Source organism: Anolis sagrei, chromosome 5, assembly GCF_037176765.1.
Source record: "Anolis sagrei isolate rAnoSag1 chromosome 5, rAnoSag1.mat, whole genome shotgun sequence".
Classification (NCBI taxonomy): domain Eukaryota; kingdom Metazoa; phylum Chordata; class Lepidosauria; order Squamata; family Dactyloidae; genus Anolis; species Anolis sagrei.
In genome coordinates this window covers 186,382,787-186,404,693 of record NC_090025.1, presented here as the reverse complement: position 1 = coordinate 186,404,693, position 21,907 = coordinate 186,382,787, and the positions used below count along the sequence as shown (strand labels likewise).

At 43.7% G+C, this 21,907-nt stretch overlaps 1 protein-coding gene across 4 annotated transcripts in view; it reads right to left on the bottom strand.

Moving 5' to 3' along the window:
* Window positions 1–284: 284 nt before the first annotated feature.
* Window positions 285–21,907, bottom strand: part of ABCC9 (ATP binding cassette subfamily C member 9) — a 92,008-nt gene continuing 70,385 nt past the window's right edge. For 2 of the 4 annotated variants that reach the window (XM_067469309.1, XM_067469310.1), the window contains 7 exons: window positions 19,302–19,380; window positions 15,379–15,487; window positions 14,893–14,996; window positions 7,641–7,774; window positions 6,798–6,860; window positions 3,637–3,816; window positions 586–673 (listed from right to left, as the gene is read on the bottom strand). In XM_067469309.1, the coding sequence (XP_067325410.1) occupies window positions 3,679–3,816; window positions 6,798–6,860; window positions 7,641–7,774; window positions 14,893–14,996; window positions 15,379–15,487; window positions 19,302–19,380 (627 nt within the window). In that variant the 3' untranslated portion in view covers window positions 586–673; window positions 3,637–3,678. Of the gene's footprint in view, window positions 674–3,636; window positions 3,817–6,797; window positions 6,861–7,640; window positions 7,775–14,892; window positions 14,997–15,378; window positions 15,488–19,301; window positions 19,381–21,907 lie in introns of all 4 variants that reach the window. The other 2 variants (XM_067469308.1, XM_060776533.2) reach the window with 1 other exon arrangement.

Here is a 21,907-nt window from a genome sequence, read left to right as displayed (position 1 = left end):
TACTGGAAAAAGGTGTTACTGAACTGCTCAGTTCTCATTCCCACAGATTGAATTCCACTTCCAGACATAAACCCTCAACAGTAATTTCAGCTGAAGATTCTTTATCTTATCTTAGTTCCTTCACCTTTTCTCCTCCAGCATTCTATTCAATGGATCTACTCCAGTTAAAACTAACCAGACACATTCCACCCAGTGTCTTTTCTTCATCTGCAAATCCAGGGATTCATTGGATTCTCATAAGGTAATTTTTTCCCCACCAAACATGGGGACATTTCAACTCTAGAATCTTTAAAAATGCCAGCTTTATTCATTCCTAGAGATCCGATTGATTAGGAAATGTACAGGAGTATTTTGTGAAGAAGAATTTATTGCTTTGAAGCATACATAATGGGTTTCAGTTTTATAAAAGTTACAAATGTAAATATCCCAGGCAAAGTTTGCAGTGATGCTGCAGCATATAGAAAATATATTTCCCCTCCATTTGTTGAAAAAACAGATGTTAGAAAAGTTGGCAACATGCGACTTAGCAGCCTTTTCACATGTCAGCCCGAACAAATGATGCAAAGATGCTGTCTTCCTGAGCCAGGAGATTCTCAGGTGTGTCGTTTTCCAAAATTATCCCTCGTTTCATCACGATGACCAGGTCGGCCGTCAGGATGGTGTGGACTCGGTGCTGCAATTAAAAAAGAAGGAAAAGTAAAATGCGCTTTTCATTATTATGCTATTATAATAACAATAAAAGATTACATGATGGAATCAAAGAATCAAAGAATCAAAGAGTTGGAAGAGACCTCATGGGCCATCCAGTCCAACCCCATTCTGCCAAGAAGCAGGAATATTGCATTCAAATCACCCCTGACAGATGGCCATCCAGCCTCTGTTTAAAAGCTTCCAAAGAAGGAGCCTCCACCACACTCCGGGGCAGAGAGTTCCACTGCTGAACGGCTCTCACAGTCAGGAAGTTCTTCCTCATGTTCAGATGGAATCTCCTCTCTTGTAGTTTGAAGCCATTGTTCCGCATCCTAGTCTCCAGGGCAGCAGAAAACAAGTTCGCTCCCTCCTCCCTGTGGCTACCCACAGGGATTCCCACCACTATCTTAAAAGAATGTATGAGTTTGAAAAGTTATGCCAGAAGAAGAATATATAGAACTCATGGCTGATTATGGAAAGAGAAATCTAATACAATGGAGAAATTATCTCTTGAATGTTTAGTGACACAAAACTATCTGTTTGCGGAGTTATGATAGAGATGGAGGAAGCTGAATGCCCTGGTGACTGGAGTTCCAAACCTCTGCAACACTTGGGAACAGACCTTGTTGTCTATGGAAGGCAACCTGTTACTCATGAAGACTACTACCAGCAGAAGGCCTTTAATTAGATGATCTCTGGTTTCCTGGCTGCAATACCCCCAGATTCTCTTGATGACAAGAGGTGTTTACATTGGCCCAAAATGCCAAATAATAATAATAAGTGGTAATCAACACACTGGGTGCCGTTCCAAAAGATCTCAGCCAGCATTGGGAAACAATAAACATTGACAAAACCACAATCTGTCAACTGGAAAAGGCCACCTTAGTTGGATCTGTGTGCATCATTCGAAAATATATCACACAGTCCTAGATGCTTGGGAAGTGTTCGACTTGTGATTTTGTGATATGAAATCCAGCATATAGATCTCGTTTGCTGTGACATACTGTGTTTTTGTGCCAATAAAATAATGATAATAATATACTTTATTTATATTCCGTTTATCTCCCTGGAGGGACTCAGAGCAGGTTACAGTACACATATAAGGCAAACCTTCAGTGCCTTTCTATACAGCGAATGACATACAATAGACTAGTAAAGGCTTCCCTTTGTGATCTCTGGCATCTGGAGGTGATGCTCAACTCTGGCCATGGGGAGGTGCTCTTGTTCTATTTTCCATGCCAAGGACCCTGTTGTCCATTGAATTCTCCAATTGCTGGCATGTCAGCATGTATGCATGGGGTGCCTTTTTACCTTCCTGACGAAGGGGTACCTATTGATCTTACTCACATTGCATGTTTTCAAACTTCTAGGTTGGCAGAAGCTAGGGCTGACAGTCAGGAGCTCACTCCTACTTATGGTTTTGAACTGCTGACCTTCTGGTCAGCAGATCTCCTGCATAGTGGTTTAACCCACTGTGCTACCAGAGCTAGAAGTCACTCCTGGATGTCAACAAGAAAATCCAGGCAGTTCCAACTCCTAACTCAGGGCAAAACCAGTTAAGTCTGTTTTATCCCATGTTGTTTGAAATTGAGGAATGTCCTGGAGTTTCCCTGGAACTACAGAGCAGCCACACACTTTAAGTTGATCTGGAGAGTGGGGCCAGCTCAAGTTGTCCAGATTAACCAGTGTCCTATCCTTTCCGTGGCACAGGAAAAAGAGACGATACTTACCTTTACAATCCTTTGTTGCCAGAGAAGTGACAACAAAGCTCCGAAGACCTTAGCAGTCAAGATTATTAGTAGGCATTGAGAGTTGCACACCTTTGGTGAAGCAAACAAAGGCATCCATGCAACTTGGAGAAAAGTTGGGGTGGGGTGGGGTAGAGGGTTTCTTTTGGGGAGGGGTGGAGAGGGAGGACAGTCTTTGTGTCCACATAGAGCCCACCCCTTGCAGAAATCCTCCAGTTGCTCCCTCTTGATTGACAACTTAATTACAGAAACCATGTTTGTGCTGGTACAGCTGTACCAGAAGCTCCCACTGTATTTGCCTTGTATTAAGTGTTTGCTTGCAGCCCAAGGCTTGGGATTCTGCGGAAGGGTGGCTTCCTGTTAAAGTTTGCAGTTATAGGGTAGGCCCCCTGTCCATCATCATTAAGTTTGGTTCCGCCCCCTGTTCAGGACAATTGAGAAGGGAAGGGAGCCATTTTCAGTCAGTCTCAGTAAGGAAAGTAAATGTACAGGACGTATACAAAGGCTTCAACCCTTAAGATCTCCGGGGGAGAACAGGCTTAAGAGCAAAAGGATTCCCAAAGATTCCTAGGGAAACAGCCCTAAAGATCCAAGGAATTTCAGAGGGGAAAAACAGCTTTGAACATCTAAGAACTCCAGCTGAAGTGACTACAGGCCTACTGGTAGGTCCACTTGGTGCTTTGAGATGCAGTTCAACCTGGTAGTGGCGGCCACATCAGTTAGGTTTAGGTTCACTGTCAGCCTGGGAGAAGTTTGGAAAGGGATTTTCCTTTAGAGCAAAGTAACAGTTAGAAGCTGCCAGTTGCACAAAGGCCTGGATGCATTTGTTTAACCTTTTGAAGACAAAGGAAGTTTCTGTTGATTGTTCACCAATAAAAGACTTTGTTATATTTCATAAACCCTCTAAAGACTGTTTATGGTGAAAATCCTTATGAATTTCTCTTCGCCCCCCCTGGCTTCCCACTGGGCTAAAGTTACATGCCCTGTTTTAAAAGCAGTTCATTTCAAGCCCAGCCCGCGACAGAACAACGTTTATGCATCTTTTCCAGGTAAAAGTAAAAAAAATCTCCCTAATTAGAATATAACAAATTGTGTCATAGCTTTACAGTGTTAGAATAACAATAGTTAGAATGCCTTGGGCAAACATATTATAAAGCTGTTCAAAGGTTGAACCAAGAGAGGGTAAAAGAAGTAATACCAGAAAGATAGAAAACTTGCAGGTTTCCCAGGTCGAGAGCATCTATTTGTTTGTCTTCACCAAAGTGGTGAAAAGACCATCCTCTTTGAGGAGCAAGTTGGCCGGTGTGTCACACTCAAGAAGGGAACCATCAGAGAAAACTAAGATAATGTCTGCATTCAGGATTTGAGAGACCCGATGCTGGAAAGAAGGAATAAGAAAGAAGGAAGGGAGGAAACAAAGAACAGGAAAGTGAAAGCATGCAAAGAGCATCAATATACAGACAGAATATTTTTAGTGAAATTGAGAGAAATATAGAGAATGAAATGTGAATATATATATATATAAAATAGAATGATGTTTTGTAGAAGAGCCCTGTAATGGACTCTTTATACAGCTCCCCTAATTTCCTCCCTTGGTTTATTAGGTGTCACATAAATTTCCTAGATATAGCCATATCAGTTTGGATCAGTATGCAAAAGGATCTTGTAGCACCTTTGAAACTGAGAGAAAGAAGTTGGCAGACTTAAGCCCATGAAAGCTTATACCACCAGCTTCTTTCTCTCAGTTGCAAAGGTGCTACAAGATCCCTTTGTATATTTATTTATTTTATTTTTTTACCATATTTATATGTCGCCCCTCTCAACCCAGGGGCGACTTGAGGCAGTTTACAGTTGGCAGCCAATGCCCCCAAACATAAATACAGTTTAAATCATGACATATAATAAAACTATATAAAAGCAATAAAACAATAAAAACCATAAAACATAAGTCCTCAGTGTCTCAACACCAAAATCATTTTTCCGTTGCATCGTGGATCTCAATTAGTCTGTTATACTGGGTCTGCAAATGCCTGCTCAAATAGCCAGGATCTAATATCTCGGGGGGGGGGGGCACTCCATAGCTGAGGGGCCACCGCTGGGAAGGCCCTGTCTCTTGTTCCTGCCAATTGCATCTGCGAAGGGGGCAGGACCGAGAGCAGGGCCTCACCAGACAATCTTAAGTGCCTAGATCAGTGGTTCTCAACCTGGGGTCTCCAGATGTTTTTGGCCTACAACTCCCAGAAATCCCAGACAGTTTACCAGCTGTTAGGATTTCTGGGAGTTGAAGGCCAAAAACATCTGGGGACCCCAGGTTAAGAACCACTGGCCTAGATGGTTCATAGGGAGAGATGTGTTTGGACAGGTAAACTGGGTGGGAACCGTTTAGGGCAGTGGTTCTCAATCTGGGGAGAACCAGAAACATCTGGGGTCCTCAGATGTTTCTGGCCTACAGCTCCCAGAAATCCCAGCCAGGTTACCGGTTGTTAGGATTTCTGGGAGTTGAAGGCCAAAAACATCTGGGGACCCCAGGTTGAGAACTACTGGTTTAGGGCTTTAAAGGCTAAATCCAGCACTTTGAATTGTGCCCAGTAGCAAACTGGCAACCAGTGGAGCTGGCGCAACAGAGGAGTTGTGTGCTCCCTGAGCGCCACTCCTATTAACAACCTGGCTGCTGCACGTTGGACCATTTGAAGCTTCCGAACAGTCTTCAAAGGCAGCCCCATATAGAGCGCATTGCAGTAGTCTATACGGGATGTAACCAGAGCATAGACTACTGTGGCCAAGTCATACTTCCCAAGGTACGGGCGCAGGTGTGGCACATAGAATCATAGAATCATAGAATCCAAGAGTTGGAAGAGACCTCATGGGCCATCCAGTCCAACCCCATTCATCCCTGCATGAAGCCGAGAGAGTCTTAATTTATTAGAGCACTTCAGATGTTGTAGGTAGAAAGTTGTAGGTATTCCATGTACGGTCGGTTTGTGCAATAATTTTATGCACTGTATATTAAGTCCTGTATAAATGGGAGGCTAAATTGCTTGCAACTTCTCCAATGAATATAGCATGCAGTTTGTTTGGTCACATGCTTGGAAGGTGCTGAACACTCTGTTGTGCACCACGAGATGCAGAGCCAATCTTCAGAAATGGGGCTACAAAGTGGAGTCCACGAAATGCAAGTGTGGAGAAGAGCAAACCACTGACCACCTATTACAATGCAGCCTGAGCCCTGCCACATGCACAATGGAGGACCTTCTCACAACAACACCAGAGGCACTCCAAGTGGCCAGGTACTGGTCAAAGGACATTTACTATAATGCCAAGTTTTAAACTTTGTGCTTTTAAATACATGATAACTGTACCTTCAATTAGCTTCCGACACAATAAAAAAATAAACAGCACATTGTAATTTGGATAGTCTTAGAGGAATCATGTATGCGGGGAATTACACATAGGATCCAAAGAGATTACTATACAAGAGAGTTTTCCTTATATAGATTCTGAAATCATTTAAAATTCTGTCGTACAGGTTGAGTATCCCTTATCTGAAATGCTTGGAACCAGAAGTGTTTGGACTCTGAATTTTTTAAATATTTATTTATTTTATTTTATTTATTTGACTTGTATACCAATACTCCCAATTTGGCTCGGAGCGGTTTACAGCAGTAGATTAAAACAATACAATCAATTTTAAAATACAATAGAAACAAGGACATAGTCCCGAGTTATTCACCCATCGAAAGCTTGAAATATTGATAATTTGCATATATGAGATATCTTTGAGGTGAGACTCAAGTCAAAATACATAATTCATTTATGTTCCACGTATACCTAATTTTAATAACTGTTTGCATGAAACAAAGTTTGTATACAATGAGCCCTGAGAAAGCAAAGGTCTCACGATCTCAGCAACCCACATGGACAATTTTGAATTTCAAATTATTTTGGATTTTGGAATTCTGGATAAGGGATGCACAACTTGTAGTATCAACTTACTGTATTCAGTTGAACTGGTTATCATAAGGCCTACTATCCCATTTTTTTTTGTCAAGAGTGACTTGAGAAACTGTAAGTCACTTGTGATGTAAGAGAATTGGCTGTCTGCAAGGACATTGCCCAAGGGATGCCCGGATGTTTTACTATCCTGTGGGAGGCTTCTCGCATGTCCCCACATGAGCTGGAGCTGACAGATGGGAGCTCATCCCGCTCCCTGAATTCGAACTGCCTTCCCTTTGGTCAGCAGTCCTGCTGGTCCAAGGGTTTAACCAACTGCGCCACCAGGGACTCTTATTCTCCCATTTGACATAAACCTATAATCAGTTGGGAAGATAAAGGAGGTCCACGGTGAACTCACATACTTACAGCTATGGTTACCACTGTGCGATCTGCAAAGGCGGTCATGACAACCTTCTGCAAAATATTTTCCTAGAAAAGAAAGAATGCGACAGTAATTTGTATCAGTAACAGATACAAGTAGATCTATGTATAGGCAGTCCCCAAGTTACAAACGTTTGACTTACAAATGACTCATAGTTAAAAATGGGTGTGAGACAACAGAAAGTGGGAGGCATCTACACCTCGGAAGGTAAACCCACTCCAAAAAGAGTTATCAGGGGAAAAGCTTTTTCCATTGAAGTTTTCCCACTAATCCTTGTTTCCACACAAGCCAAATTTTTCATAATCTGAAATCTCATAATCATGCTGCTTCTCATGTAGAATGAATTTTGACCGTCTCAACAGAGCCCCCTATTTCTAGAATGTGTATTACTGTTCATTCAATTCATACAAAGGGACATTCAATGGGCCTTGTATGCATGAACTGGACCTCAATTTGCTGTAAGGAGACAGTAAATCCAGCCTTCCTCCTTCCTTAAATGAAAGAGGCCAATATGTCAAATTCATGGGCTGGATTTTTCTTGTTGATGGTGTTTAGGGCACAACATTTCTCAGCTATTCACGGGAAAGATGACTTCTCATGACCTGATAGTTCTTTCATTGATGTAATGATACATCAGCTACAATAATACTTTATTATTGAGGAGCACAACTTGAGTTTAGAATATTAATATGATTTAATCCTCCATGATTTCCACCTTCTTGAACATAGAGGAGAACTCTATCCATTGCTTGTGTTTTCAGAACAACATCTAAGAAACATGTATAAGTGAAGGAAAGGGAGGTTAGTGGCTTATGTTTTTTACTTACTGTGGCCATATCAATAGATGCCGTGGCTTCATCCATGATGAGGATGCTACTCTTGCGTACAAAAGCTCTGGCTAAGCAGAAGAGCTGCCGTTGACCTACACTAAAGTTCTCTCCTCCTTCTGTAACAATAGCATCTGAAAAAACCCCAGAGAGTTAAGCAATATATTATTTTGCAGTTCAACTTCATTTTCTACCAAAATAGTAGCAAATCCTATATACAGGATAAAATGGGAACATTTTACTGGCCCAAAAGGTTGGACAAATGTCCCTTTTCTCTGTTGTTGGGAAAGAGCTTTTCCTTTGTGATGGTGAGGCCGCAACACTGTGTAATTATTTCATTACAGTTGTCCTGCCATTTTAGAAAATGTTGATCATTTCCACTCCCTTGGCAGCCACCTCTCCACAAAAGTCAACATTGACACTGAAATACAACACTGCCTGAGCTCTGCAAATGCAGCTTTTTTTCTGAATGAAGTAGAGAGTGTTTGAGGATCAGGACATCTGTGGGGATACTAAGGTGCTTGTTTATAAAGCTATTGTCCTCCCAACCCTGCTCTATGCCTGAGAGATGTGAATTGTCTACAGACATCACATGCAACTCCTGGAACGATTCCATCAGTGCTGCCTCCGGAAAATCCTGTAAATCTCTTGGGAAGACAGGTGGACAAATATCAGCATGCTGGAAGAAGCAAAGATCACCAGCATTGAAGTGATGGTCCTCCGCTACCAACTCCACTGGGCTGGCCATGTTGTCCAGATGTCTGACCACCGTCTCCCAAAGCAGGTGCTCTATTCTGAACTCAAGAACGGAATGTTGGTGGGCAGGAAAAGAGATTTAAAGATGGGCTCAAAGCCAACCTTAAAAACTCTGAGAACTGGGAAGCCCTGGCCCTTGAGCGCTCCAGCTGGAGGTCAGCTATGACCAGCAGTGCTGTAGAATTTGAAGAGGCATGGATGGAGGGAGAAAGAGAGAAACATCCAAAAGGAAGGCGCATCAAGCCAACCCCAACCAAGACCGCCTTCCACCTGGAAACCAATGCCCTCACTGTGGGAGAAGATGCAGATCAAGAATAGGGCTCCACAGTTACCTACAGACCCACCACCAGCACACTGATCCTGGAAGACTATCCTACTCGGACAAGGAGGAATCAGCTAATTTTTAGAACGCATTCGGCTCAATTCGGACCGCTTATCTAAATTGACTATTCCCAATCGGTCTCCTAAGGTAAATTGGTGTAACCAGGTGAGCGGGCCCTCTGGCTTGAAGGTGGTGTTGTTGAACGCCAGGTCTGTCAACGGAAAGACATCTTGGATCCAGGATTTAATCCTGGAGGAGCGGGCAGATCTGGCGTGCATCACGGAGACCTGGTTGGATGAAGCGGGGGGCGTAAACCTCTCCCAGCTCTGTCCTCCAGGTTTCTCCGTGCAGCACCAACCAAGAGCCGGAGGACGGGGAGGCGGTGTCGCAGTGGTCTATAGAGATTCCATCCATCTAACCAGGAGCCCCATCCCGCAGACCACAAATTTTGAATGCGTCCACCTGAGGGTGGGTGACCGGGACAGAATAGGGATTCTGTTAGTGTACCGTCCACCTCGCTGCACTACAGTCTCCCTACCTGAGCTAGCGGGGGTGGTCTCGAGCCTGGCGGTGGAGTCCCAACGGCTTCTTGTGCTGGGGGACTTCAACATCCACGCCGAGGCAACCCTCACAGGTGCGGCTCAGGACTTCATGTCCGCCATGGCAACCATGGGGCTGTCCCAACGAATAACTGGCCCCACCCACTGTGCTGGACACACATTGGACTTGGTTTTCTGTCAGGGATGGGAGCAGAGTGGCGGTGTGGAGGAGTTGTCTATCTCTCCGTTGCCATGGTCCGACCACTTCCTGATTAGATTTAGGCTCACTGCGCCCCCTAACCTCCGCAAGGGTGGAGGACCCATTAGGATGGTCCGCCCCAGGAGGCTAATGGATCCGAGTGGATTCCTGACGGCTCTTGGGGAGTTTCCCGCCGCCGCGGTAGGTGATCATGTCGAGGCCTTGGTCGCTCTCTGGAATGGGGAGATGACCAGGGCTATTGACAAGATCGCTCCGGAACGTCCCCTCTCGAGTAACCGAGCTAAACCAGCCCCTTGGTTTACTGAGGAGCTGGCAGCGATGAAGCGAAAGAAGAGGGTTCTAGAGAGCGTGTGGCGCTCAGACCCAAGCGAGTCAAACCGAACACGGTTTGTGTCCTTTTTAAGGGCATATGCCGCGGCAATAAAAGCCGCAAAGAAAACTTTCTTTGCGGCCACTATTGCGTCTGCAAAAAACCGTCCGGCGGAGTTGTTTCGGGTTGTCAGAGGTCTTTTAACTCCCCCTACTTCAGGTGGGAGCCCTGACAACTCGGCAGCGCGCTGTGAAGCATTTGCTCGGTTCTTTGCAGACAAAGTCGCTTTGATCCGCTCTGGGCTGGACGCCACATTAGATGCAGTCTCTGTGGATGTGACACAAGCACCTGCTTGTCCGATTTTGTTGGATTCTTTTCAGTTTGTGAAACCCGAGGATGTGGACAAGATACTTGGAGGAATGAGACCCACTACGTCCATCCTAGACCCCTGCCCATCCTGGCTTCTGAAGGAGGCCAGAGGGGGATTGGCCGAGTGGGTAACGGTGGTGGTTAATGCCTCCCTTCGGGAAGGCAAGATTCCAGCGAGCCTAAAACAGGCTGTTGTAAAGCCGCTGTTGAAGAAACCATCACTTGACCCCACTAAATTGGACAACTTTCGGCCTGTTTCCAATCTTCCCTTCTTGGGCAAAGTCATGGAAAGCGTGGTGGCCTCACAACTCCAGGTATTCTTGAGAGACACGGATAATCTGGATCCGGCACAGTCTGGTTTCAGACCGGGACATGGTACCGAGACGGTCTTGGTCGCCTTAGTGGATGATCTGCGCCGGGAGCTAGACAGGGGGAGTGTGTCCCTGTTGGTGCTCCTGGACCTCTCAGCGGCCTTCGATACCGTCGACCACGGTATTCTTCTGGGGCGCCTTGCAGAGATGGGTCTTGGGGGCACTGCTTTGCAGTGGCTCCGGTCATTTCTGGAGGGTCGTACTCAGAAGGTGTTGCTGGGGGACTCCTGTTCAGCGCCACAGCCGTTGATCTGTGGCGTTCCTCAGGGTTCCATCTTGTCCCCCTTGCTGTTTAACATCTACATGAAGCCGCTGGGTAAGATCATCCGGAGTTTCGGGGTGCGGTGTCACCTGTACGCAGATGATGTCCAACTCTGTCACTCCTTCCCACCTGCTACTAAGGAGGCCGTCGAAGTCCTGAACCGGTGCCTGGCCGCTGTAATGGTCTGGATGAGGGCGAACAAACTGAAACTAAATCCAGACAAGACAGAGGTACTCCTGGTCAGTCGCAAGGCCGAACAGGGTATAGGGTTACAGCCTGTGCTGGACGGGGTCGCACTCCCCTTGAAGGCGCAGGTTCGCAGCTTGGGTGTGACCCTGGACTCATCGCTGAGCCTGGAGCCTCAGGTTTCAGCGGTGACCAGGGGAGCATTTGCACAGCTTAGGCTCGTGCGCCAGCTGCGCCCGTATCTTGGAAAGTCTGACTTGGCCACGGTGGTACACGCTTTGGTCACATCCCGCCTCGACTACTGCAACGCTCTCTACGTGGGGCTGCCCTTGAAGACGGCCCGGAAGCTTCAGCTAGTCCAACGCGCGGCAGCCATGTTGTTAACGGGAGCAGGACGCAGAGAGCATACAACGCCCCTGCTGTCCCAGCTCCACTGGCTGCCGATTCGCTACCGGGCCCAATTTAAGGTGCTGGTGTTATCCTACAAAGCCCTGAACGGTTCCGGCCCAAAATACCTTGCAGACCGCATCTCGGCCTATGAGCCCACGAGGGCCTTGAGATCATCCGGGGAGGCCCTTCTCTCGGTCCCGCCTGCCTCACAGGCACGTCTGGCGGGGACGAGAGAGCGGGCCTTCTCGGTGGTGGCCCCCCGGCTGTGGAACACCCTCCCTGTTGAAGTTAGACAGGCGCCCTCCTTGATGGCCTTTCGTAGGGGCCTGAAAACATGGCTCTTCGAGCAGGCCTTCAACTGAGTGTATCTTGAAACGACACTGGAATGAACTAGGACTATGAATTTTGGCTATGACCCCAGGACTTGACGAAGCGGATTTTTAGTATAAGTATATGTTATGTTTGTATTGTCTGGTCTGTATTGTCGTGATTTATTGTACACTGTTCTTTTTGTTGCTGTTCACCGCCCCGAGTCGCCCTCGGGCTGAGAGGGGCGGTCAATAAATGCAAAAAATAAATAAATAAATAATAAATAAATAAGAGAAGAGACATAGGCTAGGGATCTGGTCCCCCTGCAAAAGTGGAGAAAATACAGATATCTCCAGTGGCAAAATGGGATGCTACTACTGTGATCTCTGGAGTTATTGTAGTCCAGCCTTTGATTGTGCCTGCACCTGATCTCACAGGGGATTCTGGGCCTGCAGGCCAGCAGGAGAATCAAGAGATTTTAAGCCCTGAGAATGAGAGAGCTCTGTCTGAGGGAGGCCACATTCCAGAAATGCAGTTCCCTAGAGAAGCAAGTTTAGGGATAGAACTGTGCTCAGAGGATGAAAATGAAAGTCCAGGTGGACAGATGAATGAGCAGCAGTTAGATAGGAGATTTATATTCCATCAACATAGGGCTTCTCAGGACAGCGTACGAAGGTCAAGCTGCCTATTACCCAAAAAGTCCGTATCAGTTTCTCAGAGGAGAAGGCATGATTTTTTGTCTATATTAGCTAGACCAGCAGGCTACTTCGTCAATCTAAGCAATGTTGGTGTTTGAGAATAGAACTTTTGCCAAGTTATGTCTACAAAGGGATTTCTAGTTCCAGGTTTCCTTTTTATTCATGTTTCGTGTTCCAAGTTTCTAAAGACTGTTCCTGAACCTCATGTTTTGGATCTATCCTGCTTTTGTATTCCTGATTTTTGATGCTAATAACTATTGAGGATTATCAATAGTCAACATAGTAAGTGTGAGACCCATGAAAATGGAAAGATGACAATATAAGGAGGGTGAAAGAAATGAACTATCATAAATTTTGGGAGAATTGTTGCCAAATGGCTGGGAAATGGCACAATCCTTAAAGTGACTCATAACTGACAGCAATCATTCATAATATAGTACATGAAGGGGTGCCCTAAATCTAATGGAATTCATCCTTAAATGAGATTAATCCAAATGAAGAGATAGAAGCATGAGACTGAACACAGCCAATAAACGAACCCAGATTATTTGAGGTCGTTTGAGGCTAAATGAAACAAATGAAATAGAAACGGAGGAGGAGAGTGATGTCTATGAATTGGCATGACAAAAGTAGGATTTCTGTTTCAGAGGAGTTGTTCACCTCCCTTAAATGGCTATTATTTAGAAGAAAAATCAAAAACATTGAGATCAGCATTAGTTGCTATAACGAAAGGGGTATTCTTGGATAGAGCTATCTACATTCTGAAAAGACATGTCAAATGATCTGTGCGCAGTTCTAACTATGTGTATGATTTTTTTCCCTGACACTGGCTTCCTTCCCACCTCATCTAGAGCTTAATCTGTGTTGAAAAGAAAATAAAGGAAAAGAAAGGCACTGTAATTCAATATCCTAACATGAAAAAAAATCTAGTCACTCAGTTTCTTTTATAAACTTAGGCATCATGTTGAAAAACTGGCCCAGTTTGGCCAACTTTGAAGTCTAAAGAGGAAAATGCATTATTAGCAGTAAAGTCGTAGCCTCAACAGAATGAATGAGATTTGATCTATCATTTAGAATTTCATTTTATTCACAAATTTGGATTTAATTTTGTAACTTTCATAATTTTCCCCAAAAATTTTGCTTTGGAAGTTTTGGTTTTGAGAATTCCTTTTGAAATGTTTACATGTTAAAATATTGCTCATTCAAAAGGCAGGTACTCTTAAGTCCAGTGTGTGTCAATTTCCAATTCAGAAATGTTCCTCTTGTATGGGGAATTTTGTATTTAAAGATAAGCATAAAATCAGTACACATTAACTGGCCCATAAAATTCTGGGCAAGTTAATGCACTACATGGTTTTCAAATTCTTTTTATTCATTTGACTTGATTGTTTAACAAACAATCGAAAAGCTGCTTTACCACGATTACAAGAAAGGTAGTACTAATGGTTCCTTTTCACTAAACGTATGTAGGAAACCCAGGACTTCATCACATTGTGGCAGGGAAGTGTCTGGCAGAGAAGAGCTCAGTCTTACTCCATTTTGTAATTTATTTATTTTTGTCATGTCAGGAGCAAGTTGTTTCTGGTGTGAGAGAACTGGCCGTCTGCAATGGCGTTGCCCAGGGCATGCCCAGATGATTTGATGTTTTTATCATCCTTGTGGGAGGCTTCTCTCATGTCCCCGCATGAGGAGCTGGAGCTGATAGAGGGAGCTCATCCGCCTCTCCCCGGATTTGAACCTGCAACCAGTCAGTCTTCAGTCCTGCCGGCACAGGGGTTTAACCCACTGCACCACCGGGGGCTCATTTTGTAATGAAACAGATGTTTTCCCTATCTTCATCACACTGTTAAATGTCTCAGTTTTCTTTCCATATTCTTTCACCGCAGTTGCCTTCACACTGCAGAGATTTGGCCATCCCTGCTCCCTGCTCATTGTCAAAAACAACCCTCCTCTTTTTGAAATCCCTACTAACATGAGATTCTAGGTGAGATCTGAGAAGTTCTGAGCATACTGTCCAAACATTACATGCTGCCGAAGGAACGAATGCCATCACATTACAGATTTGGTAAAATATCTGGATCATTTCAAAGAATCCACTTCCACACCACCTCCAGAAACGAAAAATGCGCAAAGAATGCTGTACCCTACACTGGAACCAAAACAAATGTGATGAACGCTATGAGTTATTGGACTCAGTGGGTTTTAACTAATGTGATGAAGTGGTAAGAGAATATAACCATCAGACAGAGAACATAAAGTCCTTAAATTAGATAACGCAGATTGTAGTTTGTAGTTGATTATTTTAATGTTTTGGATGTAGTAATATTATTCTAGAAAAAAGTATTTTCAATCTTTTGTTGTTGATTCTGTTTTGTTTTTATATGTTTGTTTGTAGGTTTTGTTTTAATTTGTCTTTATAAAAAATAATCATTAAAAAGCCTGCTTTACACATTAGATGCTAATTGTTTCTAATTAAATGTGGAGCTAAATTAGTATCCCATTTCATTTCGCTATACGCACCGAGACCTCCAGGCAATGACTTGACCAAATGTTTCAGCTGGGCTATCTCTAGAGCTTCCCAAAGTGTATTATCTGTACACTTGCACTCTGGGTCCAGATTAAAACTAAACAAGGAAAGAAAATAGATTTTTAAAACACACACAAACACATATGGAAAGCAGAGAGTAAAAATAGATAACATTCAAGGACATATAAATGTATGTAGGCGAAAGGGACTGTGAAAAAACTGGAAGATTTTACAAGAGCAAGAGAAAGTGACCAAGTTCAGATCTTTAGGGACCAAAGTTTCTAAGTTCAAAATCCATTCTCTTTCTTTCCCCCCCTCTTTTTCCTATAAATCAACCATATTTTGAGATGTGTCTCTTGTTTTTTTCCGATGTGGGAACTGAACAGGAAGAGATTTATGACTGCATAATAGCAGAACTGACATGGACCAGAAATGGGCTGATTCATCCTATCCTAACAAGAAAAGGAAATAGTACTCACCGAATGGAACCACTGAACAGTATAGGATCCTGAAGAATTATGGATAACCTGGAGCGCAGCATATCAAGGGGCAGTTTTGAGATGTCGATCCCATCTATCACAATCCTCCCTGTTTCAAGAAATTACAGAGCAAAATGGATGAGATATCCAATAAAATAAGTGAAGCAGGTTAAATTGCTGAGCTGCTGAACTTGCTGACCGAAAGGTTGGCAGTTCGAATCCAGGGAGTGGTATGAGCTCCTGCTGTTAGCTGCAGTTTCCATCAAACTAGCAGTTCAAAAACATGTAAATGTGTGTAAATCAATAGGTACCGCTCTGGCGGGAAGGTAATGGCACTCCATCCAGTCATACTGGCCACATGACCTTGGAGGTGTCTACGGACAACACTGGCCTAGAAATGGAGATGAGCACCACCCTCCAGAGTTGGATACTGTGCTGGTACGGCTGTACCAGAAGCTCCAAATTTGTTTGCTTTGTATTAAATGTTTGTTTGGAGTCCTAGATTTCAGGGACTCTCCTTCAGTTGCAGTCATAGGGCAAGTCACCTGTCCATCATCATTAAGTTTGGTTCCGACCCTTGCTCAGGGCAATTGGGAAGGGAAGGGAGCCATTTTTAGTTAGTCTCAGCAAGGAAAGCTAATGTACAGGACGTGTGCAAGCTTCCCCTGTGCAAAAGCTTCAACCCTTAAGACTTTCCGGGGGGAGCATCAAAGATGTCTCCAAAATGTCTTAAGAGCATCAAAGACCTTCCGGGGGAGAACAGTCTTAAGAGTCTCCAAAGATTTTCAGGGAAAAAGCCCTAAAAACCAAAGAACTCCAGCTGGAGAACATGTAAGCCTTTACTTCTAGGTCCACTCGGCGTTCGAGAAGCAGTTCGACCCGGTAGTGGAGCCCACATCAGTAAGGGTTAGATTACAGTCAGCCTAGGAGAAGTTAAAAAGGGGACTTTTCTTTAAAGTAAAGAAGAAGTTATTGAAGACAGTTGCCTGTCCTTCGTGGGCAAGTTTAGGAAGCCACCAGTTGCATAAAAGCCTGGAATCATTTGTTTATCTTTACTAAAGACAAGAGAAGTTTCTGTTTGATTGTTCATTAATAAAGGACTTTGTTATACTTCACAAGCCATCTAAAGGTCATTCGTGGTGGAAAACCTCTGAGAACTTCTCCTTGGGCCCCCTGGCTTCCCACTGGGCAAAGGTTGCACGCCCTGTTCTAAAGGAAATTCTTTACAGGCCCAGCGTGCGACAGAACAGATACAACTAGACTTAACATCAAGAGGAAACCTTTACTTTACCTTATAGAAGGACAACAGGAAATATGGCCTTAATCAATGAAGAAGCAACTCAAACAGCTGGTGTTGGGGTTGGACTTTGATGCAAGCGTCCATGGGCTCACTAATCAAAATAAAGGGTTTGGAATGGAGTGGGGAGGGGGAGGGATCCTAAAATTAGTTAAAAATGGAATCTGCTATTATAAAATGGTGTCATTGCAAAAGGAGACCATTTTGTGGGGCATCTCATAGACAAGTCAGATGTGATGGAGTGCCATTCACACATTCATCCTGTTTATTTATTGTGTTGCGTGAAGCATGTACAGTACAACCCCTTTAGTGGCTTCATTAAAGGTTTCACCAAGACTCCAGAAAATCTTTTATCTTCCTAATCAAGTTGCCTGTGGATTATTATGGGGTGGAGGGATGGCAAACTGAGATGGAAGGATAATATCATTATACAGCAGCAAAAGGAGGCTTCCCTGTCAATGTAGCGGTGAATCCAACTGTGGGTTTCAATCCAAACTATCAAAGTTGCTAAAAGGGCTATTTCCAGAACAGGACTCAGCATCTCAAATAGCCCTTTGACAGTTCAAAGAAAATAATAATAATAATAATAATAATAATAATAATAATAGACCTTATTTATATTCCACCTTTCCTCCCTAGGGGATTCAGAGCAGATTACACCATTTTACAAATATTAGCTAGGACACTAAGCTAGGACACTAAGATCATCTGGGGAGGTCCTGCTCTCTGTCCCGCCTGCATCACAGGCACGCTTGGCGGGGACGAGAGACAGGGTCTTCTCAGTGGTGGCCCCTCGCCTGTGGAACGCCCTGCCTGCAGATATCAGATCGGCCCCCTCCCTGCTGGCATTTCGGAGGAAAGTGAAGACCTGGCTGTTCGAACAAGCATTTGATTAAACAGTGTAATTGAACATAGGAATACGGAATAATGGATGATGAGACTGGATTCTGATTTTACTGTTGAGACGCTAATGATTGTTATATGGATGTTTAATGATTTATGTTACAATTGTTTTTAATTGCCCTATACTTGTCTCGTGATCTTTTGTTTTGATGTTGTTCACCGCATTGAGTCGCCTGAGGGCCGAGAAAAGCGGTATATAAATAAAGTAAATAAATAAATAAATAAAATATTGGCAAACATTCAGTGCTTTTACAATTATAAACAATGGGACACACACAAACACAAACAAAGCTAAAGGTTTCTCCTTTTTCATTTCCAACTTCTGGAGGAGTTGCTCATCTCTGGCCCTAGGAGGTGTTTTCCTCCATTTTCAAGCCGAGGAGCCTTCATTGTCAACTTCTGATTGTGTGGCCAGCAAGACTGCCTGGAGTGTCTCTTTTGCCCTTTTCCAACAAAGTGGTACCTATTTATCTACTCACACTTTACATGTTTTTGAACTGCTAGGTTGGCAGGTACTGGAGCTGACAAACAGGAGCTCATCCCGTCTCGCAGATTGAACTGCTGATCTTCAGGTTAGCAGTTCAGCCAACCTTCAGGTCAGCAGTTCAACAGCACAAGGGTTTAACCTAGTGGTTCTCAAGCTGGGGTCCCCAGATGTTTTTGGCCTACAACTCCCAGAAATCCCAGCCAGTTTACCAGCTGTTAGGATTTCTGGGAGTTGAAGGCCAAAAACATCTGGGGACCCCAGGTTGAGAACCACTGGTTTAACCCATCGCACCACCATGGGTCTTGTGTGGATTCAATGCAGCACTGGTATGGAAGCCACCAATGTCTACTGCTACAATGTTGTTGCTATGAAAGGCCGTAACTCTTTCCCCTCTCAAGCAGTTGACTTCTTGAATTGTTATTTAAAGTACCTCTTGAATAAACACAGCCATCTATCCCAGTGAACTTGGGAGTGCGGAAAAGCTAGATATTTAATGAGGAAAAGTGGCCACAAAAGTCATGTCTTCAACTAAAGTAGAAGCAAATCTTTACTGATCTATTCCAGATTGCAGGGGATTATTGACTGATGCCCTCCCTCTGTTGCTCAGCTTTTTGTTTCTGTTTGCCCTCCATTCTCTTTTGTTCTTCCCATAAAGGAAATATTTTGATTCTCCAGTACATGATTAATGATGCAACTGAAAGGGTGATTTATTATGTGTTGGGCACAGGAGCAGAGAAAGAGCAGTGCCTAATGTAGCTGCCAGTCTCTGAGCCTGATTTAACTCAGCATGCAATAGGATCTGGCCCTTTGGTTCCTCATCTATTTCCCCTCTTCCTTGCCCATGACTGGCTGTGTAAGCCTGTAGCTGGAAGAAAAGATAAATTGGCATCAAACAAACACTCAGCAGTACTGTAGATTAAGTGATAAGAAGGAAAGAACAGAAGATTCTCGTGGAAGGAAAAAAGCTATTTCCCAGCTTAGTCTTGTGTGAACAAACGAGATGTTTTATCAAGCTCCTGATGGTCTAACCTATATAGATGGAGGATAGATCTTGTAAAAGTTTTTTTTGGACTAAAACATCCATATTTCCCAAAGCAAGATGACCGCCAAACATGTTGACTTGGAGATTTTTAGATTTCTGGTCCAATTAAATAATCTTTCCAAGTTCTCCATTTGGCATGGTGGTTTAAACACTGTGCAAACCAATCTGAAACAAAGAGACTTTTAAGTACTTACCATCAAAGATGTCTACCATTCTGAAGAATGCCAACGACAGAGATGATTTTCCACTGCCAGTGCGACCACAGATCCCAACCTGCAAAATAAGGTTCGTTATTGAGAATTGTTTTCAAAGCATTTCTGGGGGCATGATGAAGGATATCATATGTCAAATTCATTGTTTCTCTCTGAAGATGGGAATACTTCATACACACTGTGCTTTTTTGGTGGCTTGCATGAGAGTGGTCTGAAATAATAAATCAATATCATCTGGAGGCACTCCAAGTGGCCAGCTACTGGTCAAAGGACATCTAATCAACTGCCAAGCTTGCAAACTTTGTGTATTGCTTGTTTGTTTGTTTAAAAAATGCAATACAACTGTTTGGTTTGCTCCTGACATGATAAATAAATAAATAAATAAATAAATCTGGAATGTGTCCAGAGGAGGGCAACTAAAATGATCAAGGGTCTGGAGAACACGCCCTATGAGGAGTGGCTTAAAGAGCTGGGCATGTTTCGCTTGAAGAACAGAAGGCTGAGAGGAGACATGATAGCCATGTATAAATATGTGAGAGGAAGTCATAGGGAGGAGGGAGCAAACTTGTTTTCTGCTGCCCTGGAAACTAGGAACAATGGCTTCAAACTACAAGAAAGGAGATTCCATCTGAACATTAGGAAAAACTTCCTGACTGTGAGAGCTGTTCAGCAGTGGAACTCTCTGCCCCGGAGTGTGGTAGAGGCTTCTTCTTTGGAAGCTTTTAAACAGAGGCTGGATGGTGATCTGTTGGGGGTGCTTTGAATAGAATTTTCCTGCTTTTTGGCAAGGGATTGGACTGGATGACCCATGAGGTCTCTTCCAATTCTATGATTCTATCTCAGGTAAGGCCCCTTGGTAGCGCAGCAATTTAAACTGCCGAGCTACTGAAATTGCTGACCAAAAGGTTGGCAGTTCAAATCCGGGGAACAGGGTGAACTCCCACTGTTAGGCCCAGCTTCTGCCAACCTAGCAGCTCAAAAACATGCAAGTGTGAGTAGATTAATAGGTAGTATTGCTTCTGTGGGAAGGTAACAATGCTCCATATAGTCAAGCCAGCCACATGACCTTGGAGGTGTCTATGGCCCTTCGGCTTAGAAATGAAGATGAACACCAATCTCCAGAGTCAGACACAGCTAGACTTAATGTCAGGGGAAACCTTTACCTTTACCTTTGCAGTTATACCATATTAAAATCCTTTGGATGTTTTTTTTTTTATCAATCCCTAATCTTCTTTACTTCTTTTAATCTTTAGCCAGCTTTCCGTTAAAATTCTGGGGAAGAAGTGGGAGATAAATAAAAGGCTGACATCTTGATTTAGATATGTAGTCGTGATATCATGGCAATGCTCTGCTTCCCTACCTCACCCCCTACCTCACCCAGCACAACTAACCAGTAGAAGCAGGCTATATGCTGATCCTTCATTGCTCTCACCCATCAACCCCCTATAACTGTGGTTCTCAACCTTTCTAATGCTGCGACCCCTTAATACGGTTCCTCATGTGGTGATGACCCCCAGCCATAAAATTACTTTCGTTGCTACTTCATAACTGTAATTTTGCTATTGTTATGAATCGTAATGTAAATATCTGATATCCAGGGTGTATTTTCATTCACTGGATCAATCTGGGCACAAATACACCCAAATCTGAATACTGGTGGGGTTGCGGGGAGTCATTTGTCATTTGGGAGTTGTAGTTTCTGGGATTTATAGTTCAGCTACAATTAAAGAGAATCCTGAACTCCACCAATGATGGAATTGAACCAAATTTGGCACACATAACTCCCATAAACAAGAGAAAATACTGGCAGAGTTTGGTGGACATTGACCTTGAGTTTTGGAGTTGCAGTTCACCTACATCCAGAGAGCACTGTGGACTCAAACAATGGTGGATCTGGACCAAACTTGGCGTGGATACGCCATATGCCCAAATGTGAACACTGGTGGAGTTTGGGGAAAATAGACATTGACCTGTGGGATTTGTAATTACTGGGATTTATAGTTCGCGTACAATCAATGAGTTTTCTGAACTCCACCAACGATAGAATTGGACCAAACTTGACACACGGAACCCCCTTGACCAACAGAAAATACTGTGTTTTCTGATGGTCTTTGGTGACCCCTCTGACGCCCCTTCGCGATCCCCCCAGGGGTCCAGACCCCCAGGTTGAGAAACGCTGCCCTATAAGTTCTTTGTTTGGGACAGCTACATGAATTTTAAGGTGAGTTTAGGGTGGCTTTTCCATTCATTACAATATGATAACAGTTTAACAGGACACCAACCAAAATAAGTAAGACATCAACTTTCCAAGCTTTGAATGGGATCATAGTTGAAGAGTAGAACAGATGTGTTACATATACATACATAATGAGATACCTAAATATGAAATGTTTTTACATTTCATAAACACTTTATACAAGGCTTATATACATTGAATGATCCGAAAATAAAGGCGTAACCATCTCAGCCATCCATGTGGATAATTTTGAAGTGGAGCCCCCGGTGGCGCAATGGGTTAAATTGGTCGACCAAAAGGTTGGCAGTTCGAATCCGGGAAGTGGGGTAAGCTCCCATCTGTTGAGCTCTAG